We start from the raw sequence: 26007 nt of genomic DNA on the forward strand, positions 1-26007 counted from the left end.
AAAATAGTTATAAAACATACCCTTAATTTTAAGGATTAAGTATCTTGTTCCTTTTCTTTTTATTTTTTTCCACAAATATGGTAGACCTTCACAACAATGAAAAGATACTTGGAAAAAGTCGTTATAATATCAAAAGGGGAAAAGTTCAGTTTGATCTCCTAAAAAATTAATTATGTCGAGTAAATGAATCTGTAAGAATATATTAAGAATTTTGGCAAACTGATGCAGATACCAAGTTCCAGGACCACTCACGCCACAAATAATGAAGGAATAACATATTGTAATATATGAGTAAACCAATTTTTTTTAATTTTTTATAGTCACTTGCAATAAATCTCGACATTTCTTTATATCCTCGCATGCGTTACATTCCATTCAAGGAAAAAGAAAATGTGAACTTGATAGTGTGACTAGCAATCCATAAGTGGAAAGATTAATTAACATAGCACTGCCATTCAATATAAAATAGAAAAATACTAAAGAGAGTTTTTCAAAGTGCGATTATTTATGGACTTCTTAACAACTCACAGTATGACGTTAATTCCCTTGTCAATAATATTAAATATTATGTAAAACACATGAAATGACAAAGAGTCTATAAATAATTTCACTTTTAAGAGTGTTCTTTATAAAATATCTACCCATATAGTCCAGTATTCTAATGAGTTGAGTCCTGAATTTCTAAATCATTGTAATAATTTGCCAGCAGACCTTTAACATCATTAGTCGCATATTGCCATTTTTTATTTGTTTACAGCTGGCAACTTGAATTTTTTGTATCTATTCATGATTAGGAAAGGTTCAAAATAATTGAACAGATGGAATTTTGCAGTCTCTTTTACGAGCACTAATTTTAGTCATGATGGCTCCCATTCAGTACACAAATTCGGGTGATTTTTGGCCACCACCTTCAAGGGGTGGTAGTGTTTACAATCATACTTATTATTATTTGATGAGTTTAAATTTTGAGATTTATGTTTATTCATTAAACATGTTTTGAAATTTAAATTTATCCAACGGTAATAAAAATGATGATAAGCATCACCATTACTTGAGGATAGTGTGCAAATATTCTTCACAAACTCAGCGTTACTAATAATGTCTATAGTCAGGGCCACAATACAATCTTTACTGCTTCAATGTCTTTAGCTTTACCAGTCAACCACTATAGTTTCTGCATCAGTTGTACCACTTAATTTGTAACTGTAGTGCCACAGTTGCGGGGAAGTCTTGGCTGTAACCAATGGCTGATCCAGAAAAAATATTTCAGGGGTTCACATGTAAAAATTTACAAGTATTTCTTAGACGCATAATAACCTTAAAAATTATAGTTCCATCATTCATAGCTTATAGAATAAATAACAATACAAGTTATAATAGTCCCTGATGCATTTTCATATTTTGAAAATGTTGCATTACAACTTCATTGTCAATAGAAGAAAAAAAAAAACTCTCAATATAAACCACCATGCTATCACTCAACCATTGATCTCCCATTCGGTTATGCAATGGAGTCTTAACAATATTCATAATGGAAAAAGCTCTCTCCATTGAAGCAATAGCTACCGGTAGAACCAAAGCCAATGTAATTAGCAAATGCACATGATTATATACTCTATTTCTCCTCGTCTCCACCATTTTTTTGTTTTTTTGCAAGACTATCAATTCCTTTCAATTGAAAAAATTCACTACTTGAACGCATATCAAGAATATAATGCTCAAGTTGATATTCAAGTGCCAAGAGGTGACAAGTAGTAAATTCATTCAGATAAAATTGAGCAAAACAAATTAGCTTTTGTTCATTAAAAATCGAGAATGAATCATCCAGGCTCAAACAAACAAAGAAGCAACTGCATTTACCTCATCAAAGCAACTATTTAATTCCACAAGTTGCTAAAGAGCTCCACATGATAATGATAGAAGTTTGTGATTCTTTGAGCTCCACGCCGTGATCTCCGTCGAGTAACATATCCATCATCCATGCTAGGAATCTCAATATCATGCTTGTCACAAAATGAAGACACTTGATCAAGCAAAAGATGAAATCCATTCTCTCTCATGTTTGGTAGTTGTTGCTTACATACCTTGACTAAAGTCATATCATTCACAATCTCTTGATCTTTCTTTTGTAATGCTTATGACAAATCATTTGTAAACCCCAATATAGATTTCATTAAGAATAGGTCAAACACAAATTCGAAAGCTTACATATCTCCCAATGACCTATTTGCTTCTCTTACATTATCTGTGGAACCATCATCAACAATCATATCAAGCATTTTCACCACGAAACCAAACATGGAAATGATACTAGTCAAGGTACCATAATGTGAGTTCCAACGTGTGTCACCGGCACGCTTGAGACTAGTTTTTTTATTTAAACCCCAGCCCGTTATAAGACAATCATTTTCAAAAGCTTCCATAAGATACTTTTGTAGTTGCTCTCTAAGTGCATCACGACGCATACACGATGCTTCAACAACAGTAACCACACTATTTGCCAATGTGAAAAAAGTGGCAATATCAACATTTTCCTTTGCCACCGCAACAAGAGCTAGTTGAAGTTGATGTACAAAACAATGAACATAAAAAGCACAACGATTTTCTCTTAATATCCTTGACTTAAGACCATTGAACTCACCTTTCATGTTACTAGCTCCATCATAACCTTGTCTTCGTAGCTTGGAAATACTCAATTTATTTCTTGAAAACAATTGATCAATGGACTTCTTTAACTCAATTGAAGTAGTCTCGGCCACATGTTGAACTTCCACAAACCTTTCGATTACTTCCCCTCTTTTATTTACATAGCAAAACACCACCACCATTTGCTCCTTAATTGAAACATCACGTGATTCATCAACTATTATAGAAAAAAATGCACCATTCATATCACGGAGGATAGCATCAATTGTTTCAATAGCACACACATTAACAAGGTCCTTTTGAATTGAAGGAGCAACTAGCTTTAGGTTATCAGGAGCATTTTTAAGACAACGGCCTTAATTTTCTCATCATGATCTGCGAGAAATTGCAAGAGCTCTATATAATTCCCCCTATTATCCGAAGCTTCTTTTTCATCATGCCCACGAAAAGGAAGACATTGCCGCAATAAAAATCTTGTGCAATCAATTGCCGCATTCAACATAATGCAATAGTCAACACAACTTTGGTCGGTATGCTTGATCAAAACTATTTCGATATGTTGCTTTTGATTCATTAGATCCAAATCTTTTTGGCTAACTTTATTGTGAACATTAGAAACACCTCATTCATGCCTCCTAAGTAATTCTAACAATTTCTTCCAATTTTTGAACCCTTTCCCAACAAAGACATCATTACTTCCTTGTTGAAAATTGCAACTAAATAGATAGCAACAAATACAATATGCGGCATCCTTTTTGATACTATACTCTAGCCAATGGAACTCATCATACCACTCGGAATTAAAGCGTTGAGGAACTCCGGAAAAAAATCTTTATGGAATAGGCTTTAGTATAGGCTGACAATATGCCTTTTGTAGATAAGCTCTTTTGACTTCATGTCAAATATTAGGCTCACAATCTGACATTGGAGGTCGAGTACCAAGATCTGCAGGAAGAGTATTCAAAATTTCTTCTAACTCACTTTCTTTTGAACTTGAACTACCCGGATTGTTCACCGTAGGATTTGTGCATTGTTTCTTATAATATCGCAACATAACTGTATGATTTGAATAAAGTCCACACCAATTTTATTAGGAATTACTCAAATTTGATAAACTCACTCAAACCAACTCCTCACACAAAACTCAACAAATTCAATAGTCTAAATAAAAACATTCATCAATTTATCAACACAAATACTAAAAGTCTAAAACACATATATCAACTAATCTAAATAAAAATTATATATGATTCACATCAATAATCAAATGTAAGTATTCATGAAAGAAATTTAATTTGAATAAGTTATGAAAAACTTACTTTGAAATTCACAAGATGAAATTTAGTGTCGTCAAAATGATCGTCGAAGTGGAGTGCTAAGAGTTTAGGCGTTAGAGATGGAGTTTGGTGATTGGAATTTGTGAATGGGAATTGAAAATTTGGAATTGAATTTGGGTGGCTGCCGGGCTGGGGTTTGCTGTTTGCTGCTGCTGCACGAACGGGACACACGGATAGAGTCTTTTCTTTTTTAAAGTTGGAGAGTATCTTTTTTTTTTGGCTGTTTTTAGTTTTTTTTTTTTTTTTTGCTGCTGGTCTTTGTTTTTTTTTTTTTTTTGGTTCTTGGTGTTTTTTTTTTTAATTAGACAAAATGACTAAAATTACGTCGTTTTGACAAAGTAATATTTATTAAAAAAAATAATAATAAGAGTCACTCTTCTTTCAGTTATTTTATCAAACAATTAGAGGGAATGTATGAAACCAACTCTAATCTTCAAAATGGCAGCACCCAAGTATCCATGAAAGTTCATGAGGTCAACTGACCCCCAGCCCCTCAATGCATCCACCACTGGCTCCAGGATATATCCTCCCATGCATGTTCATATTCTTGTAGAACTCACCACGTGATAAATATCAAGCACTGAGGTAGTGGTATAGAAACATGATGATATATCTTCGGTTGTATGCAACTCTGTTGCCTCAGTAGCTGACATCATTTTTCTATCACTAGCTTGCATCATTCTGCAATATTTCTGTACCAGGATTGACTATTAGGTTCAAACAGAGAAAACGGATGAAAATAGTGTCAATTTCCATTTTGGTTCAGGAATATTAGGTTCCTGAATTATTAGAGATACCATAATATGGTTCAAGAAAAAATTATACATAATATTACAATGACAGATGAAATTAACTAAAATTTAAAACCATTCCTAATTGTGTTTAACTAAGAACTTGTACATAGCCACCTTTCACCTCCGAATATCTGGGTTGTTTCCAGGACTTCTTACATCAGTCTCAGTTTCCGGCTTCGATACTAGTCCAACATTCCGGTTTGTCGCCACCACCTCATCAGATTCAACCGCTTTCGACTCATCTTTGAACTTCTTATAGATGTCACTGTTATAAAACTTCCAAGTCCTAAGCACCAAAATGAGGGAAAAAAACACACCAAGAATTGTCGCACCGGTGATTATAAGGAAGGGCAATTTGTAGCATTGTCCTCCAGTACAATTTAATCCCTCCCCGGGCTTCCTCTCCAACCCTAAAGCTTTCAGTTGCTTCTCTGCCTCCTTATCATAAAGATAGCCTGTGACTTTCACATTAAGCAAATATGAACCAAGTGGAAAAGCCATCACCCCAACATTGTTCAAAGTAGAGCAATGCTTAAGCCCGAAAACCTCGGAAATGATTGCGAAAATCAACGGCCATTGTCCACCGAAGCAAAACCCTGTGATTATTGAAGCTACGTAGAGACCATTTGGGACGTTGAAAGCGATGAGAAGGTGGCCAATGCAGGACACCAAGAGGGACACAGTGAGCGTAAGAGGCCTAGGGATTTTGTATTTTGTGATAAAGACTTCTGAGAGAAAACCCAACATGACTTCTCCAAGGTAAATCCATATGCTTGCGAGCGAAACAAAAGTGGTTATGCTTTCCAAAGAGTAGCCTAATGCAGTTCCAATCTGGCCCAAATTGTCCATCAGTGTTAGCATGCCTCCAAGGCCACACAATGTGGTTAAAAATAAAGTTAACATCTCAATGCTGAATATTGCTTGGAGGATTGTATAGTCTTGTCCGATCTCCGGTGGACTAAATACATTTTCCCAACAAGAAAGCTTTTTTACCTTCAACATTTCCTTGTTTTGGCTTACCATTATTTGATCCACAGGTGGCGAATCTGGTGATGAAATTTCGATGTTTACGGTACTTAAAGATGTCTTAGTCCTCCAAGAAGTGTACTCTTCTGCAACTACAACAGCAAGTGGGAGAAAAAGCAAGAAAAGCACGACAGCTGCACTCCCACCGTACTCAAATTGTGTGAATTTCACCTTTTGCTCTACTATGATTATGATCAATAAGTACCCTGCCAGTCCAAGTGAAATAAAAAAGAATTTTTGTAGTACCTTGGAATATTTCTTCTGCGGTATAACCTTCATTATCCGAATGGTACGAAGAAATATCAAAGAAATAGCTGAGGGAAGCCATGCCACAAACAAAGTGAAGGACTTTGTGTCATTACCATACAAAGCATGGTATATCTGTGCAATTACAGCTGCACTTAGGCCTATGTAGCCTTCCAAAAGCCCGATTAAGAGGCCGCGGTTTCTTGGGAAGTTTTTGACACACGTGACTAGAGCTCCGGTGTTGATGAAAGTATGTGAATTTGCCCCCATTGTGATGTACAAGCACATGTGCCAAACTTGAGGTTTGGCAATTTTTTCGGCCACGGCCAGCCATATCATGAAGTATCCGAAAAAGTTGAATGCTGCACCAATTGATAAGACCACCCATGGCGGCGTGACCTCGTTGATTAGGCCGGAAAGGATGCCGATGTTGGCCCCCAAATCCTTGAAGAAACTGATGGTGTTGAGGGTGGATTGGCTGTAGCCAAGGACAGACTTGATGTCGTTTGAGTAGAGGCCAAACATGTAGCTTGCACCGGCACTAGCCATCATTAGGAATGAGGCAAACAACATGAGCCACCGGCCTGTGATTACTTGGACGGCGAAGCCTTTCATATCTGCCCAAGTTCTCACACCATTACCACTACCACTATTGCCATGAACCTCCATTCTCTAAGCCTCTTTGCTTACTTTGCCACCTCAAAAGAAAACCCTATTTTTATCCAGAATTATAATACACGTTAGCACAATAAACTTATACAAAATCATCATATCACATCAATCATATATTAAAAATGAAAGGCAAATTTCCATTTCCAATGTATGCCATGGATCGGAAATTCAAAATAAGCTTTCCAATGAAAATTGCTTAGCAATTTGTTCTTAGTAGAGTTTTTGGCTACTCATAACTTGGTAGTCCTGTGCAGTTCATATATACATGAATAACGTCATAGATAACAGATACATACAAGGGCATCTTCAATAAATATATGCAAAATAAATTAGGTACAAGTCATGATCTACATAAATACTACTTTAAAACAAGAGAAATAATTCAGACAAAAAAAAAAAAAACCAAATAAATAATAATATAGCGCATTAAAGGTCTATTTGGTGTCTAGAATTGAATTGAAATGAATAACACACTATATTCAAGGTATAAGTGAATGAACTTTCATTTTTACATAAGTAAAAGAGATTAGACATGAAGAACACTTGTCCATTCCGGTCCCTGCAATTTAGGCAATTAGAAGAATATGATAGATAAGTTTTCTTAATGAGCAATTCATCTTCTGCTCACTACACCAAATTAGCTTTCATCATACTTTCGTAGTGAATTATTCATTCGAATTTAACTCTAAACACCAAGGCCAAAGAGTGATGAGTTTACACACCTCGTTGGAAGCCAGACAACCTTGAGGTGACTGCAGCAGCTGCAAACGAAGATGATCGAAGGCGTACGTTGTCGTTCGCGGATGGCTGCAGAACTCGAGCTTTGAGCAGAGTTTGTTTATGGCATTTTTGGTTGAAATCACATAACTGTTCATCAAATGAGAAGTTGAGCAGACCCCAAGAAATCAGAAAGATCATTAATATCTATGAACTACTAGTCTACTACTACTAACTATTGATGTGATATGTGAATTTGATGTTCCAAAGAAAGGACCACTTCTTTGATTATTTGCTATGTATTTTTTCTTAATTTGGATTTATATGTGTGGAATTCTTGTAATCCACGACTAGCTATTAGCTGGAAAGAGTCGCTACCATGGAAAATACACAGATGCATCCCCAAAACTGAGGTAACATCCAACCACTTAAATAAAAGCCTTCGAAACTTGCCTTCTTTTTGTTTTTGTCCTCTCCAAGAGCTTATTAATTAATCACTAATAGTGTACTTGGTTTGGTCAAATGGATGAAAAGAAATAGAACGAAAACAAATATATGTAGCAAATATATCAGAAACAAAATGGGCGGTTTCTCCTTTTAAATTAGCTGAACAGAAAATAGCCATAAGTGAATGAGGAAGAGTAGGGGTGGGCACGGTTTGATTCGGTACAATTTTAAGATGAAATCGAAACCAAAATCGAGCTTGTGGATATCCCACCATTGTTGCATGTCAAGCTGTCAACCCTTCACTGAAATTTCATCAGTTTGGTTTCCCCCTTTCTTTTTCTTCAATTTGTAATAAAACCCAATGCGTTTAGCTTTTGCATGCACTGTATACTATAAGCACATGTTCGTGTAAATCAAATCAAGATAAGGAGAAATTTTTAAATGCGTTGGGAACAGAGTCCGGACATTAAGTATAAGGATATAATTGATTGAAAACTTCAAAAAAAAAAAAAAAATCAAACAATTGTATTAAGACACCTTGATGTACCGGACAGTGTTTTCAGCATACCAAAAATTTTCTCCAAGATAAGGTAAGTTTGGTAGCAACAAAACTTAATAATATATACACAATTTGGGATTAGGTTTATGTGTTTAACCGAGAAACCACACATGCACACATGCACACATGCACACATGCATTACTTAATTACATTGATCTTTAGCAGCATACAGAATAATGGTGGAAACCGAACCCCCAATAATGCAGACAGATTTGGAATCTTTGAATATGTTCATTTCAACGTTGAACAAGAAAGAAATTATGAAAACAAACAAAAAAAAAGTCGTCAAGTATCAATTTGTTATAAATTATATTCGAATCTCAATCTCTGCTAGCTGGAAAAATGGGATAGAGACACAAAATGGACAAGTTGACTCGTTTTGTGTACATCTAGCTACCAGCCTCAGATTAATGTTATTCCTGCGTATTTTAAGTTGTTTTGGATATGTCGAGGGCCCAAAGAAAAATGCAGTTGTTACATCTTTAATTTTCTTTGAATTCGTAATTGGTTGCAAACTTTTAATAAATATGAAACTCGTGGTATATTTTGATCAATAAAAGCAATACTATTTCCTTTATTGTTGTTGATTTAGTGTCATTAATTTCAAATCTATTTTCGATTAAAATTTCATAACCAAGTGCCTTTCCGTTGAAGTTTCATAAATAAGATGATTTGGTCAACGAAGAAGAAACAATAGTTCCGAAAATGGTCTTCCTTCATTTTGGGGACCATAACGAATGGACAAACACTCGTAGTTGTAGACAAATTTACAAGCTAAATGATATATTACTAATAAAAAATGATCTCGTTCATTAATTATCAACTTTCATGTTATTTAGTGTTTGTTGCTTCTCGGCCTAGCTTTTAGTGAGAGTAAGCGGACACGCCTCGACTAAGGACCGTGCTAAACTGTCTTAGCGAGAGACGTAGAGAACCATGGGACTAGCTAATCCCTTCGATTGCTCTCTGCTCACGTTCTCTCCCTCTCTCCTCGTCCCCAACCCTAATCATGAACAAAGACCTCGATTCGAGATGGGAACCAGAATCGGAATCAGAATCAGACTTTTGCAGTGATTTGCCACACTTTTCAGTCCCCATAGGGTTCAGTTTGCGATCTCCCTTGAGTTTTGATCGAGGAGTTTGTATTGGGTAGGTAGATTTGGGGTTTTACAATCAGCTAATCGAAATATTGAATTTGAAATTACTGAAATTCTGGGAATATTGGGGATTTCTTCTAATTCATTGCTCTGAAATGTAGGGTTTTGGGGTTTTGCAGTTGCAGGAGGAGAAGATGAAAGTCAACATCTTGCGTATCCTTCTCACTGTGTTTATGTTATTCTGTTCTTTCTTTCAAACTATTCTAGTTTATATACCATTTGCAACTAGCTCATGTAATTTTCTATACTTTTTATTCCAAGATATTAACTTTGTTGCATTAAATCATATGGTAGACTGAATTTTGGCTTGATAGTTTCGAATTCCTATGATTTTGATTTAGTTTATACCATTTAGAAATAGCTTTTGTAATGCTCTTTTCTTTCCCGTCTTTAAACTGTTGCATCTAATCGTGGTGGAATGAATTTCAGCTTGTATTGAATTTCTATGATTTGTCATCCTCTGGAAGTATGAATAGTTAATGAGTTGTAGAGTTTTACTACCTTAATTGTAGTCTAATGTTACGAATGGCGATCACAAGATCAGTATCTATTATGTTAGTCATGAATCTCTAGCATATGCTCCCCCTATTTATGATTCGGTGCGATTATCTTTTTAACAACGATCGTGATAACTTTGACAATCCCATTTGCTCGGTGATCTTGTTTTAACTTGAAACATCTTTGATGGGAAATGGACGTATTATGCATTTTATCGTAACTGTTTTCTCTGACCCTTCTCTCTTTGCAAATATCTGCTGGGGATTTTAAACGGAGTGTGTCTTTTTTACCTCTTTTCTATCTCTTATGTTCATTAATATATTGCTGCATGTGTGAATGTGTTTAAGTGTAAATTTGATGTGCCCTTTTTTTTATGGGATATGTTTTATTTCATCTAGGATTCATATAGCCGACCCCACTTAGTGGGAAAATGTTTTGTTGTTGTTGTTGTTGTTGTTGTATATGTTTTATTTCATCTATTTTGGAGCTCTAACTCTTATCCCTTTAGACCTGTAGATGGCATGTTGTCGCTTCATGGACATGGGATGCACAAGACGAAACATGTGGGATTTGTAGGATGGCATTTGATGGTTGTTGTCCCGATTGTAAACTCCCTGGGGATAAGTAAGTCGCTAGAAATTTGATGTTACCCATTTGTTTTCAATTTATCTGATATTTTTCCTGATTGTCCTGATTGTAAACTCCGTGGGATGCACAAGACAAAACATGCTACCCATTTGTTTTCAATTTATCTGCTATTTTTCCTTTTATGAATTGATTGATAAGTTTTTGAAAGTGGAAGCGATTTTTTTTCTTCATTCTCTGCTTTCGTTTTGCTGGAAATTTGATGTTATCATATTTTAGGATGGGTTAATTGGTATCTTGTGGGTAAGTTTGTGAAGAAGGATTTGTATGCATCTACACTGTTTGATGAAATAGCTAAGAGACAAAGTGAGGACGCTGCAGGAAACCTCTTCGATCGAATGACCCTTTTTTTTTCATAACATGGTTGTATGCTCTTAGTTTTGCATAACTAGGGGTGAATTATGGAATGGATGGGATCTGGAAGGTAGATTAGCTAAAATTCTAGGGGTGCTACTTTGTTCCAAGCAACAGGAGAATCGTTGTGACATGTACCCTCAATTTTTTATCCCACAGCTGCACTTCATCAATCATGCAGTGCATTTTTCTTGTCTACTACAAGTGATGCAATATGAGAAAGCTACTGTTATCCGTGAAAGTGTTTTTGATACTGCAGGAAAGTCAGAAGAATAAGCTCTTCAAGTCACGAACGTATTTTCTTCGGCCCTGGACGGATGTGTTTTAAGGTATCTTAATCTTTTAGACAAAGCCATGGGCAAAAAGGGTGTCAATGCATTTGGGTCACTTATGAGATCACAAAACACTTTGGAAGAGCCTTATTTGATGAATGTGGCAGGGCTCAATATGTATCATAACATGAAGAAGTGGCACCGCGATGTCATTAAGAAGTTCAAATGGCTGAATGAGACATATGCCTTGCAGACGAGACATATGCCACCAAGACTGATGCACTACAAACTCTCAGATGGTAAGCTTAAGTATTGTGTCTTTTAGGAGGCCCGTGATCCTTGCAGACGAGACCTATGCAACCAAGATTGATGCACTACGAACTCTCAGGTGGTAAGCTTGAGCATTATGTCTTCTAGGAGGCCTGTGATCCTTGCAGACGAGACCTATGCCACCAAGACTGATACACTGGAAGCTGTTATGCATGCACCTGTCCATTTTCAAGGATCTCTGACTTTTGTGTGCAATCGGTATCAATTGCTCATATTGGGTGTAATGTATACTGCTGATGAGGATTTGGAGTCTATAACCAATGTTCAATAATGTTGGTATATGGTCCAGGCCATGATGAATGTTCTAGATTATTCTAGTAAGCAAGTGAGGTGGCTGTAGCATGCTAGACAATTCTAGCATGTTATTAAGTTGATGGAAGAAGCTAGAGAGTACGAGCTTCCTTGGTTGCAAATGGAAAGATCTAGAAGCTACAATTTTGTGGCTAGTCTAGATATTTCTATGCTAAAGGTTTGAAGAATACACTAGAAACTAGTAGAATGCCAAACACTCACCTATAAATATGGGTGTGATGTTGTAGTGAAGTAACCAATTAAGAACCAAGTGTGAGTAGCAAAGGATCAAGTCCAAAGCTAGAGTTCCACTCCAAGAGTGAGAATGAGAGTGTTCCACTACACATTGTAAGTGAAGTTTAGAGTGATAGAAAATGTGTGTCATACTTTCTTGTATCCATCAAGCCTTGTCTTTGGCTTGGTAAGACTACTCTTGTTGTACTCATCTTTTTCATATAGTGAAGATTGATCCTTGTTTTGTGGACGTAGGCATAAATTGCCGAACCACATAAATTCTTGGTGTCCATTTTCTACTTTACTTTGTGCATTCTCTATCTTGTAGTACCGACATTCCTAACAAGTGTTATCAGAGCCTGGTTGGCTCGTACTACGAGATGGAAGAAAGTGGCACTATGATCAAACTCACCAACTCCAATTGGGTAACATGGAAGCCAAGGATAGAGGACATTCTCTATTGCAAGGATTTGCATAAGCCAATTGAAGGAGATGCCGCCAAGCCCGAGAGCATATCCGATGCCGAGTGGAAGAAGATGAATCGCAAGGCTATTGGCACAATTAGACAATGGGTGGATGATATTGTTTTTCACCATGTGTCTAATGAAACCAATGCCCGCGAGTTTTGGACGAAGCTTGAGTCCTTATTCGAGAAGAAGACCCCAGCCAAGAAAGCCTTCTTGATCAAAAAGCTCATCAATGTGAAGTACAAGGATGGTTTAAGTGTAGCAGAACACTTGAACAATTTCCAAAATATCATCAACCAGTTGACTACTATGAAAATGACGATTGAGGACGAGCTACAAGCGCTCTTGTTACTTGGATCCTTTCCAGACAGTTGGGAAACCTTTGTGGTGAGTATAAGTAACTCTACTTCTAATGGTGTTCTTACTCTTGATAATGTTAAAAATAGCTTGCTCAATGAAGAAACAAGGAGAAAGACTTCAGGCACAGATAACAGCCAAGTATTTGTCACAGAGAACCGCAGAAGAAGTAAGAGTAGAGGGCCTAGAGGTCATGGCAGGAGTACTAGCCGATCCAAGTCAAGGTTCAAGGGTGCATGCCACCATTGTGGCAAAGAAGGCCATATGAAGAAAAATTGTCGAGTTTGGAAGAGAGAGCAAAGGGAAGGAAACAATCAGAAGAAAGATGATACTGGTAATACCACTGCTGTCATAAGTGGTGATGTACCAGAAATATTGTCTGTTGGTGAATGTCTGCATATGGGCAACTCTGACAGAGGCACTGAATGGATTTTTGACAATGGAGTTTCCTTCCATGCTACGTCCAAATGGGAGTTCTTTAGTACATACAAAGAATGTGACTTTGGCATAGTGAAGATGGGGAATGAAGGCTTTTCCAAAATTCTTGGAATTGGTGATATTTGCCTAAGAACTAATCTCGGCTGCCAGTTGATGTTAAAAGATGTGAGACATATTCCTGATATACGTCTCAATCTGATATCCATCGGTACCCTTGATCGACAAGGTTATTATCATCATATTGGCGAAGGAATATTGAAGCTTACTAAAGGCTTAATGGTGGTAGCAAGAGCACGACTTTGTTGTACATTGTACCGGTCAAATGCCAAAGTTTTGAAAGGTGAGTTGAATGCTGTGGAGGACTCATCTCTAAACTTGTGGCATAAGAGGCTAGGCCACATGAGCGAGAAAGGCCTACAAGTTTTGGCAAAGAAGTCTCACATTCTCTTTGCCAAAGGTACGTCGTTAAACTCTTGTGAGCATTGTTTATTCGGAAAACAAAGAAAAGTTAGTTTTTCTGTTCCATCTACAAAGAAAGGAAATTTGTTAGATCTTGTTTATTCAGATGTGTGTGGTCCCATAGAAGTCGAGTCACTTGGAAGAAATAAATATTTTGTTACTTATATTGATGATGCTTCACGAAAGGTTTGGGTGTATTTGTTGAAATCCAAAGACCAGGTGTTTCAGACATTCCAGGAGTTTCATGCCATGGTGAAGAGGGAAATTGGGAAACCTCTCAAGTGCCTTCATAGCGACAACGGCGGTGAGTACACATCTCACCAGTTTAGAGAGTATTGTGTGAAACATGGCATACGTCATGAGGAGACAGTTCCTGGAACTCCACAACATAATGGTGTTGCTGAAAGAATGAACCGAACCATCATAGAGAAAGTCAGGTGTATCCTGAGGACTGCAAAGTTATCTAAGCAGTTCTGGGGTGAAGCTGTAAGGACAGCCTGCTATTTGATCAACCGATTTCCATCAGTACCATTAGGTCTTGATGTTCCGGAGAGAGTATGGACTGGTAATGATGTGTCTTACTCTCATCTGAAGGTGTTTGGCTGCAAAGCTTTTGTGCATGTGCCCAAAGAGCAGAGATCGAAGTTAGACTACAAAGCTACACCGTGCATCTTTCTTGGTTATGGTGGTGAAGATTTTGGTTACAGATTATAGGACCCATACCAGAAGAAGTTTATTTGAAGTAGAGACGTGGTCTTTTATGAAGATTAAACAATTGGGGATTCGGATAAAGAGGCACAACCAGATGACGCGGTCAAAGGAGTTGATCCATTAGCTTCAGATGAAGAAAGTCACGATGACATCCCTGAAGCAGCTACCAATGAAGTGCTTGCAGAACCAGATAATGCTGATCAGAAGAAGCCTGATCAAGATGTGCCAGACCATGAGATTGCTGATCAGGGGGAGCCTAATCAAGAAGAGCAGATTCAAGAAGAACCCAATCAGGGGGAGCCTCCAGCCCTGCAAGAGAATGAATATCAGGTCAGAAGATCCAGCAGAAGTCGAAGACCATCTACCAAGTATTCTTCATCAGAGTATATCATGTTGACTAATTATGGAAAGCTCGAAACTTATGAGGATGCCAGAGCTCATAACGACAGTTATAAATGGATGAAGGCAATAGAGTCAGAGATGAATTCTGTTGATGCACAAAATCAGCGAAGACTTTGGTACAACAGAAAGTGTCAGGTTTTGTGACCTTCGCTTGGTTGCTTCGGTCACTAGTGAGGATAAGTACGTAAATGAATAGAGACAGAGAAGCAAACACAGGATGTACGTGGTTCACCCAGATTGGCTACGTCCACGGAGTAGAGGAGTTCTTATTAGTAGTGAAGGGCTTACACAAGTACAAAGGATCAAGCTCTCAATTTAGTGAGTTCTTGTGAATGATTTAACACAAATGGCATTAGCCAATATTGTGGGGGAATGACCCCTATTTATAGAAAAACTTGTAGCTTTGTCACATTGACATGTGTCATGTTATGATTGGTTCTTGATGTCGACACGTGCTGCGCTCTGATTGGCTTCTAATCTTGACACGTGTCGAGTAGTGATTGGCCTCCTGGTCGGAGGGGAACTCTTCTGGGTCCTTGACAGTATAGCGTTGGCCGGTGTTCGGTAGTTTCGGGATTGGTCAAGTATGGTACAAACAGTGCTCCCCTAAGTTCCCGAGTGAGGGAAACTCCTCGGTTGGGGACTTGCAAGATCCAATCCCTTGAGTAATCACGAAACTTCTAAGTACCGAAGTGTGGTCTGATCTTCATCTGCCCTTCTCTGGAAGTACCTTTCCTCCATCCGGGAATGGTGTACTTAGCTGATGTTGACGCACAAGGTAATGTATCAATTTCACTTGAAGCTTAGTTGTAGTTTCGGGCTTAGTCAAGTGTGATACAAACCCTATAGTAGGAGTCCCCCAAGTCGCCGAGCTAGGAGATCTGCCGAAAGAGGTGACAGACAAGGTAAGCAGTCAAACTTCCAAGTAAGCAACCCAGGATCAGAGGTTTGACTTCGGCTTCCGGTTGATTGTTCTCCTTCTCCTTGTCTCTCATTCAACTGCCAGGATAAGGAGAAGCAAATGGATAAGAGATGATATGAGATACTTTTGCTTTTGAAGAAGTAACTTTCCACAGGCTTATTCTTGAACTGTGCTGGAGGGTTTTCTGGTGCCCTTCAGAGTATAAGGCCGACTCAAAAATTTGAGGGTCAAAACAAGTCCATCAAATCTAGAGTACGTTCGACCTTGATGATATGGGATACTTTTGTTGTTGACGGAATAATGAATGTGGTATGGAAAGGTGTCGTGCTGTAGTGATCTGTTTCAGCTCACCGTTGAACCTTCTGCTTCAATCTTTTGCATGGCAGAAGTGGTGTACAACCTTTGCATTTAAATGGTCCTTCAGAACATTCCTTCATAGTGACTCATCCACGCTTGGCAGCTTCAGTGTAAAGAGCTAATATCTGATCAACTGTCATGAGGTATTTGCCGGTGGAATTCGTGACCTTGACAGCAGTTGAGGATGAGTACTCGAGAGCAATGCTAAGTAAGCAACCAGGCAAAGGCTCCAGGCAGTCAGTTCCAAATTGGAGGTTTGATTTCAGGTTCCGACTGACTGCTCTCTTTCTCCTTGTCCTGCAGGTGTGGACAAGGACAAAGACAAAGACAGGGAGAAAGCATGATATGGGATACTCTTGCTTTCGACCCTGATGATATGAGATACTCTTGTTCTTGGTGTGGCTTATTTGCTGAGGTATTATCGGGGGGAAATAAAGCTGAGTATTTCGAGAGGTTATGTTGAGGGTGCCTTTTCGAACGCGAGAAAGGGTTGAGCATTTTTGCAGGTTTGCCTTTCCGTTGAGGAGGGAGGTCAATGTATATAGGGATTTCCCAATAACAAGTAGTAATGCTATTCCTTTGCCCTTCTTGGTCACAGCAATGTAGTGGGAGCTGCCAACTTCACGTGTTTTAATTTTGTCAGAGCACTTTGAAAAAATGGTATGTGGTATCTGGAAAGCTGATGTTACGTGTGAAGATTACAGACAAGCTTTATCTAAGGAAATCTGGCTCTCGAAGTTCTGAGAGTTGTGCCTCTTCGGTTTTCGAACAAGCAATCCCGTCGAGGATCTGACTCTCGAGATTCGGAAAGCGGTGCTACTCCGGTTTTTTAGAGAGTAATTATGTTGGGAGTCTTTTCTCGAATGTGAGTAAAGGTTGGACGTTCTTGCCAACTTGTCTTGCCGCAAAACCCGGAGGTCGACACACATAGGGACTTTCCAGTTGTCAAGCAGTGGTGCTGTTCCTTTACCCTTATGGGTAATAGTAGGGTAGCTGGAACTTCGAAATTCTCGTGCCTAAACTTTGTCAGAGATCTTTGACAAAGTTATATGTGGTACCCGAGGAGTTGATGGTGCATATGGAGAGCGGTGATTGAACAGTAAGATTCACGTGCTTTCTACTTCACCAGAAATCTTCGACAGATTGCCCGTAATTTCCGCAAAGCTGAGTGTGCATGTGACAGGTGCTGACGAGGCTGAAAAAGCAGGTGCTTCTTCGATTTCTGAGATCGGCCCTCGTGGTCTCTGAGCAGCCCAGCTTTTGAGAAAGCAAACGCCTCTTCGATTTCTGAGATCGGCCCTCGTGGTCTCTGAGCAGCCCAGCTTTTGAGAAAGCAAACGCCTCTTCGATTTCTGAAGCTCCGTCGAGTGCAGATTTTTATAGAGGCTGGCATTAAGTTCCACAGCACACTTGAATCTCTACCAGTAGAAGCTCATTTCTTGCACTTCTAAGATCTTGATTTGTCTGACCTCTTCCTTCTTCAACACATTTGAAAATGTCTGGACCCTCCGACCGTCGTTTTGACTTGAACCTTGGAGAAGAGACAGCCACGCCTTCTCCAGACAACATATGGCGCCCATCCTTCATATCCCCTACTGGTCCTCTTACCGTTGGGGATTCTGTGATGAAGAATGATATGACCGCTGCAGTGGTGGCCAGGAACCTTCTCACTCCCAAAGATAATAGACTACTTTCCAAACGGTCTGATGAGTTGGCTGTTAAGGACTCTCTGGCTCTTAGTGTTCAGTGTGCAGGTTCTGTGTCTAATATGGCCCAACGCCTATTTGCTAGAACCCGCCAAGTTGAATCATTGGCTGCTGAAGTGATGAGTCTCAAACAGGAGATTAGAGGGCTCAAGCATGAGAATAAGCAGTTGCACCGGCTCGCCCATGACTATGCTACAAACATGAAGAGGAAGCTTGACCAGATGAAGGAATCTGATGGTAAGGTTTTACTTGATCATCAGCGGTTTGTGGGTTTGTTCCAAAGGCATTTATTGCCTTCGTCCTCTGGGGCTGTACCTGGTAATGAAGCTTCAAATGATGAACCTCCAATGCCTCCTCCTTCTGGGGTTTTGTCAAGTACTGAGGCTCCGGATAACCACCCTCCGGTGCTTTCTCTTTCTGGGGCTCTACCGACTGCTGAGACTTCCCCTAAGCAACCTTTGTGAAGGCTCCCTTTTGTTTGTTTATTTTGACTCATGTATATGTACATATTTGTGGCTTATCGAAAATATTAATAAATAAGCTTTGCTTCATTTCAACATATTGTGTTAAATACACCAAAACCTTCTTCATAAAGCTCTTTGAATTTTTGCTTTTGTTGAAACCTGTATTGTTGAAGCTTTGTGAGTGAAGCATGTAGTTTGAGGTAGTGTTCCCTTAATTTCCCGAGTGAGGAAAACTTCTCGGTTGGAGACTTGAAAAATCCAAGTCACTGGGTAGTCACGAACTTTTGAGTACCAAGGCGTAGTAGCATATGGTGGGAGTCCCCCAAGTCTCTAGTCGAGGGAGTTGACGAATGAGGTGTCTTGCTAATAGTCCATGTCGTAAGTACCAAAACTTCATTCTTTTGTTTTCTAAGTGGTAGCCCCGGACTTTTTCTTCATAGATTTTGTTTATGAAGGTTGCTAGGCCCGAATAAGTGGAATTGCAGAAGGTGTAACCGTTGGTGCATTAACATCATAATGGAAGCATCACAATGATGGAAGCATCACAATGATGAAAGCATCATAATGATGAAAACACCATAATGATGAAACATCATAATGATGTTTCTTTGGTGGAATTGTTTTTCATTTCCCCTAACAACCGGAATTGTTTTTCAACATAACACCATCATCTGTAGGTCGAATCACAAAGTTGTCTTCATGAAAGTTGTTCGTTAATTCCTTAACTACAACATATCCAAATTGGAGAGCCATCGGAGCAGTACAACTCCAGAAATCCAGGTATGATGAGTGACTGTTTATCATTTGTCTGTCAACCCGTCAGATTTGTTGTGAGCTTTGAAACTCTATTTTCTCTTGCTCAGATCAGCATGCTTTCTTCATTGAAGTTGTTCCTCAGCTTGTGAACTACAACATATCCAAATTTGAGATCCCTCGGAGCTGTATAACTCAAGAAACTCAGGTATGATGAATGACTGGTTATTATTTTTCTGTCAACCCGTCAGATTTGTTGTGAGCTTCGAAACTCCATTTTCTCTTGTTCAGATCGGTATGCTTTCTTCATTGAAGTTGTTCCTCAGCTTGTGAACTACAACATATCCAAATTTGAGATCCCTCGGAGCTGTATAACTCAAGAAACTCAGGTATGATGAATGACTGGTTATTATTTTTCTGTCAACCCGTCAGATTTGTTGTGAGCTTCGAAACTCCATTTTCTCTTGTTCAGATCGGTATGCTTTCTTCATTGAAGTTGTTCCTCAGCTTGTGAACTACAACATATCCAAATTTGAGATCCCTCGGAGCTGTATAACTCAAGAAATTCAGGTATGATGAATGACTGGTTATTATTTGTCTGTCAACCCGTCATATTTGTTGTGAGCTTCGAAACTCCATTTTCTCTTGTTCAGATCGGTATGCTTTCTTCATTGAAGTTGTTCCTCATCGACTCTTTCATAACATATCAAAAATTCAGGATGAACTAACGGTTAAATATTTCCAGATCTTCGAAACATCACAACAGCTTCGAAATCTGCAAGAAGCCGACTATCATGTTTGGAGCTTCAACACTTTAATTTCCGTCGCTCAAACAGAAATGGTTCCTTCTTGAAAGTTGTTCATATGCTCAAGAACTATAGGGTGTCCAAAATTCAGCTCCATTGGAGAAGAGCAGAGGTTGCAGAAATTTGATAGATGAAAGGAGGCGGAAGAGGGAGAGAGAGAAAAAGTCTCCTGGGTTGGATTTCTATTTTGGGGCAGATTCCAATTTTTGTAGCACCTTCATTATTGATGAATTGCTTGTACTTTTGTCCATTATGAAATTTGGGACTTTGGCTTGTTGTTGGATCTATTATAATATGTTTGAGAACATATATAAGTGAATAAATAAGAAGGAAAATTTTGGGCCCTTGTGGGTGTAAAACAAAAAATGTTTATGTTTACCCAAGTGTTTTTGTACAAGTTCAAGGGCATCTTGGGTTTTGTGAACAAAATTTGTTTATTTGGAGCAAGGTTTTGTGTTGAAGCTTTGTAGGTGAAGCTTTGGTGTTGAAGCTTTGTGGGTGAAGCTTTGGAGGTGAAGCTTTTCGGGTGAAGCTTGTTGGGTGAAGCTTTTTAGGTGAAGCTTTGTGGGTGAAGCTTTTTAGGTGAAGCTTTTCGGGTGAAGCTTTTTGGGTGAAGCTTTTTAGGTGAAGCTTTTCGGGTGAAGCTTTTTGGGTGAAGCTTTTTAGGTGAAGCTTTGATGGTGAAGCTTTTTGGGTGAAGCTTTTTAAGTGAAGCTTTTTGGGTGAAGCTTTTTAGGTGAAGCTTTGATGGTGAAGCTTTTTGGGTGAAGCTTTTTAGGTGAAGCTTTGTGGGTGAAGCTTTGTGGGTGAAGCTTTGATGGTGAAAGTATGTAGAGGGAGCTTTCTAGGTGAAGATTTTTTAGGTGAAGCTTTGTAGGTGAAGCTTTTTTAAGTGAAGCTTTTCGGGTGAAGCTTTTTAGGTGAAGCTTTGTGGGTGAAGCTTTTTAGGTGAAGCTTTGTGGGTGAAGCTTTGGAGGTGAAGCTTTTCGGGTGAAGCTTTTTAGGTGAAGCTGTTTTTTTTTTTTTTTTTTTTTTTTTTTTTTTTTTTTTTTGGCGCTTGACACGGTCTTCATTTGCTTGTTTTGTAGTGACTGTGGAAGACGGATTGCTTTCTGATTGAGAAGGGTTCCGGCATTGCTTGCTATGAATGTAAAAGAGTGAGGGCTGAGTTGGCTAAATTACCTCTTTATTGAATTCATTGCCAAATGGCCTTCATTACATAGGATGCCAAACGGCTATAGCTCAACACTTGTACATCGTGAGTCTATTTGTAGTAGTACTTCAAGTGATCAGCGTTCCATGGATGGCCAAGGGTCTTGCCATCGGAGCTTCTAAGTGTGTAAGAGCCAGGGCGACTGATGCCAATGACTTCATACGGTCCATCCCAGTTTGGACTAAGTGTGCCTTCACTCGGGACTCTGTCGCAGAGTAATCTTTTCTTTAAGACCCAGTCTCCTATTTTGAAAGAACGAGGCTTGACCCTAGAGTCATAATAGTTGGAGATGCGCTGCTTGTAGGCGACATTCCTCAAGTGAGCTTGGTTTCTGTGTTCCTCGACTAAATCCAAGTTGAGGGTGAGTTGTTTGTCATTTTCACTTTGAATGTAGTTCTGGACTCGGAATGTTGCTTGCTCGAGCTCAACAGGGACAACCGCCTCTGTGCCAAAGGCAAGTGAGAATGGAGTTTCTCCTGTTGAAGTCCGATATGAAGTGCGATATGACCAAAGAACTTGGGGTACAAATTCTGGCCAACAGCCTTTAGCTTTGTCCAAGCTGGTTTTCAAAGTGCGCTTGATTATTTTGTTGATGGCCTCAACTTGTCCATTAGACTGGGGATGAGCTGGAGAGCAAAGCATAAGTTGATGTTGAACTTAGAGCAGAACAACCTGAACTTCTTGTTGTCGAACTGTCGCCCATTGTCAGTGACTATCGCATTGGGAATGCCGAATCTACAAAGGATGTTCTTCCACACGAAGTCTTCTATCTTTGCCTCAGTAATGGTTGCCAAGGGTTCTACTTCGGCCCACTTTGTGAAGTAGTCCACTGCAACGACTGCGTAACAGACTTTGCCCTTCCCTGCCGGCATTGGGCCGATCAAATCAAGTCCCCACTGGGCGAAGGGCCAAGGGCTGATCATAGGAGTAAGAGGCTCTGGAGGGGAATGAGGAATAGCCGCATATCGTTGACATTTGTCACATGAGCGGGATACTTTGATGGCATCCTGGTGGAGTGTTGGCCAGTAATATCCTTGGCGAAAAGTCTTGTGTGCTAGGGACCGAGATCCAGCATGATCTCCACAGACTCCCTCATGTATTTCCCGAAGGACGATTTCCGCCTCGGCAGGCGTAAGACACCTTAAGTATGGCAGGCTAAAACCTCGCTTATAGAGTTGATCATTGATGATCAGGTAGCGGGTAGACTTGTATCGAATTTGCTTAGCCTGGACTTTATCATTTGGGAGGGTGCCATGAGCAAGGAAATTATAGATCGGGGTGATCCAACTATCCCCCTGTTGTAAGTTGCATACTTCTGCGGCCATGGTGCTTGGTGTTGCCAACAGTTCGACATGAATTTTTCTTCCAATCTTGTCTTCCACAGCTGAGGCGAGGCGAGCCAGGGCGTCTGCATGACTGTTTGCCGCTCGAGGAACTTGGGTGATCTGGTAGTGGAAGTGCTTGAGCAAAAGTTGTGTTTGCGCAAGATATGCTGCCATGGAGCTGTCCTTAGCATCAAAGTTGTTGGTAACCTGGTTGACCACTAATTGGGAGTCACTGAAAATATCAATTTGTTTAACCCCGAGGTGTTTGGCCAAACGTAATCCTGCTAGAAGGGCTTCATACTCGGCCTCATTGTTTGATGCCTTGAATTTGAAACGAAGAGCATACTCCATTGCTACTTTGTCGGGCGTAGTCAAGACTAGTCCCGCTCCACAGCCCTGTTGGTTGGATGAGCCATCAACATACAGACTCCATGCTGAGGTCGTTGATTCTACTTTCTGAGCTTCCGATGGTAATGAAGCTACTGCTTCAGGTGTAGAAGCAATGTCAACAGGATATGTGAAGTCGGCGATGAAATCTGCTACTGCTTGGCCCTTCTCAGCTGGCTTTGGTTGGTAGGAGATGTCAAACTCACCCAACGCTATTGCCCATTTGATCATTCGCCCTGAAGTGTCAGGACTTTGGAGTATCTGTCGAAGAGGATAATTGGTAAGCACGATGATGGAGTGCGCTTGGAAGTAAGGGCGGAGTTTTCGAGCAGACATGACCAATGCCAGAGCCAATTTCTCAATGTTAGAGTACCGTGTCTCCGCATCTTGTAAGGCTTTGCTAGCGTAGTAGACAGGTCGCTCAATATTCCCATCCTTTCGAATGAGAACGGAACTTACGGCTGAAGCTGATACCGATAGGTAGATAATGAGAATGTCTCCTACCTCGGACTTGGAGAGTAGAGGGGCTTTACTCATGTACTCCTTGAGGTTTTTGAATGCCTCGGCACATTCATCAGTCCATGTAATGTACTTCCTACTTCCCTTAAGTGCTTTAAAAAAGGGAGCACATTTGTCTGTGGCCTTAGAAATGAACCTGGTTAAGGCTGCCACCTTGCCAGTAAGGCTCTGGATGTCCTTTGAAGTTACCGGTTCCTTCATGTCGATGATTGCTTTGATCTTCTCGGGATTAGCTTCAATGCCTCGTTGGCTAATCATGAAACCTAAGAATTTGCCAGAGCCTACGCCGAAGGCACATTTGTTGGGGTTTAACCTCATTCGATACCTCTTCAAAATAGTGAAAGTTTCAGATAGGTTGGTGATGTGTTGGTCAGCATGTTTGCTTTTGACTAACATATCATCAACGTAAACTTCCATGCTCTTCCCAATCTGCTCGGCGAACATTGAGTTGACTAGTCTCTGATAAGTCGCTCCTGCATTCTTTAGGCCGAAAGGCATGACTTTATAGCAGTATAGTCCTCTGTCGGTAGTGAAGGCTGTGTGTTCTTGATCCGAAGGGTTCATGAGGATTTGGTTGTATCCTGAGTAAGCATCCATGAAGCTCAGGAGTTCACACCCGGCCGTAGAGTCTATAAGTCTGTCAATAAGAGGAAGAGGGAAGCTATCTTTCGGACACCCTTTGTTTAGGTCGGTGTAGTCAACACACATTCTCCACAAGACCTTTTGAAGCAAAAGACTTTCTTTGGTCGGATTTTTCTTAACAAGGACCACATTTGCTACCCATGTCGGGTAATTGACTTCGCGGACAAAGCCTATGCCTTTGAGTTTTTCAACTTCTGCTTTCATTGCCTCGTATCGTTCAGCGTCATAAGATCTTCGCTTCTGTCTCACCGGCTTGATCTTGGGGTCAATACTCAAACGATGACAGATGACATCGGGAGAGATGCCTGGCATGTCCTCGTATGACCAGGCGAAGACTTCAGTGTTCTCTTTCAAAAAAGATATCAATGCTAACCGAAGGGGTGGTGACAATGTGGTGCCAATCTTCACCATGCGATCTGGATAATCTCTTGAGATAGGTACCTTCTCCAACTCTTCAGCAGGTTGGGCTTGCTGGGTGAAAGAGTCATCTCGAGGATCATCGGGTTGATTGTTGCTATCAGGAAGATCCAAGTTCGCTTCATCTAGGCTGGTCTTTGTGACTTGGTCATGTACAGACAGGGTTTCCTTGGGTCCGGGCAAGTGTTGTTGCTTAACTGAAGTGTTGTAACATGATCGTGCACTAAGCTGATCTCCTCTGATGTAGCCGTTGCCATGGGGGGTTGGAAATTTCATCAACAGCATATGCGTGGATACCATAGCCTTGAGATCATTGATGCCTGTGCGCCCAAAGATGACATTGTATGCCGTTGGGCAGTCAACCACTAGGAAGTTAGTGGTAATGGTAGCCGTGTAAGGGCCTGTACCAATAGTAAAGGGTAAATGTATGCTCCCTAAGGGTTGCACGATATCACCGGAGAAGCTTATCAGAGGAGAAATCGAGCGATCGAGCAAGTGTTCAGCTACACTGAGCGCCCTGAAAGCTTCGGCAAACATGATATTGACCGAAGCCCCTGTGTCTACGAGGATTCGTCGAACATCAAAGTTGGCTATGTGAGCCTCCACGATCAATGGGTCGTTATGAGGGTAGATGATGCCTCTTTCTTCCTCAGGGTAGAAACATATCGGATCCCAGTTAGGTTTTTGATACTTCCCTCCCCTGATGTCTTCCACGTGAAACACTTGGTGACCAGGCCTCAGACTTCGTTCACTGTTTTTCATGGCCCTATTGGAAGATTCAGATATGGGTGTGCCGCCGCTTATGGAATATATGACATTCACCTGGCGTTGGTTACGGTTATCCCTTTGAGGGTGAAGAAGGAATTGATCAATTTTTCCTTCTCGTGCCAAAGCTTCAATACGATCACGGAGGATGATACATTTCTCGCTATCATGGCCGTTATGCTCATGGTAGCAACAAAACGTGCCCGCGTTATTCGAGGGCGTGTAATCTGGGTGCCTCGGCTTTGGTTTTGGTATCAGGTGAGCTATGCTGGGGTAAATGGCCGCGCATGTGGCATTCAAGGGCGTGTATGTCTCATACCTTGGGGTAGGGGGTATCTTGACGCGGGTTTGACCCACTGCATTGACTGCCTGGGGGCGAGCGTTATTGTGGCGATACCCTTGGTTGTCGGGATAGTGTCCCTTACTCTTTTTACTGAAAGGAGAGTGGTGAGGATGGAAATCCTTCCTCTTGCCTTGAAATTGATATGTCTGTTGATTCGGTGAAGCATTATGCAAGGCATGGGGAGGTGCCACTGCTGTTTGGGAAGTCGAGGTCTTCTCATTTAGGTGAGTCTGGCTTCCACCTCCCACTTGTTGATAAAGGATGGTTGTAGGGGGTTTCTCCTGATATGTCTTTGCCTCGGCGGAGGCATGGTTATAAGCCTGCGCCA

At 40.2% G+C, this 26007-nt stretch overlaps 1 protein-coding gene and 2 long non-coding RNA genes across 5 annotated transcripts; 2 read left to right on the forward strand and 1 right to left on the reverse strand.

The window, feature by feature from the left end:
- Positions 1-4715: 4715 nt before the first annotated feature.
- Positions 4716-7662, reverse strand: LOC126619006 (protein NUCLEAR FUSION DEFECTIVE 4-like). The gene is made up of 2 exons (XM_050287256.1): positions 7444-7662; positions 4716-6761 (listed from the first exon to the last, which is right to left on the reverse strand). The coding sequence occupies exon 2, from the start codon at positions 6716-6718 to the stop codon at positions 4895-4897; it is 1824 nt and encodes a 607-aa protein (XP_050143213.1). The 5' UTR covers positions 6719-6761; positions 7444-7662; the 3' UTR covers positions 4716-4894.
- A 1676-nt stretch (positions 7663-9338) lies between these two features.
- LOC126619047 (uncharacterized) lies at positions 9339-10727 on the forward strand. 2 transcript variants are annotated; one of them, XR_007621937.1, is made up of 3 exons: positions 9422-9594; positions 9704-9836; positions 10617-10727. It is a non-coding gene; the product is annotated as an uncharacterized LOC126619047 (long non-coding RNA). The 2 variants fall into 2 exon arrangements; XR_007621936.1 differs by lacking the exon at positions 10617-10727 and having other exon boundaries at positions 9339-9594; positions 9704-9923.
- An 8822-nt stretch (positions 10728-19549) lies between these two features.
- Positions 19550-21078, forward strand: LOC126619055 (uncharacterized). Of its 2 annotated transcripts, XR_007621939.1 has the most exons (4): positions 19550-19651; positions 19735-19832; positions 20008-20874; positions 21017-21078. It is a non-coding gene; the product is annotated as an uncharacterized LOC126619055 (long non-coding RNA). The 2 variants fall into 2 exon arrangements; XR_007621938.1 differs by lacking the exon at positions 19550-19651 and having other exon boundaries at positions 19712-19832.
- Positions 21079-26007: the final 4929 nt, after the last annotated feature.

This window comes from Malus sylvestris, chromosome 1 (assembly GCF_916048215.2).
Source record: "Malus sylvestris chromosome 1, drMalSylv7.2, whole genome shotgun sequence".
Lineage (NCBI taxonomy): Eukaryota > Viridiplantae > Streptophyta > Magnoliopsida > Rosales > Rosaceae > Malus > Malus sylvestris.

Bases quoted from the DNA above. Each gene is read 5' to 3' on its own strand.
- LOC126619006 (XM_050287256.1), bottom strand. From the start codon at position 6,718: ATGGAGGTTCATGGCAATAGTGGTAGTGGTAATGGTGTGAGAACTTGG.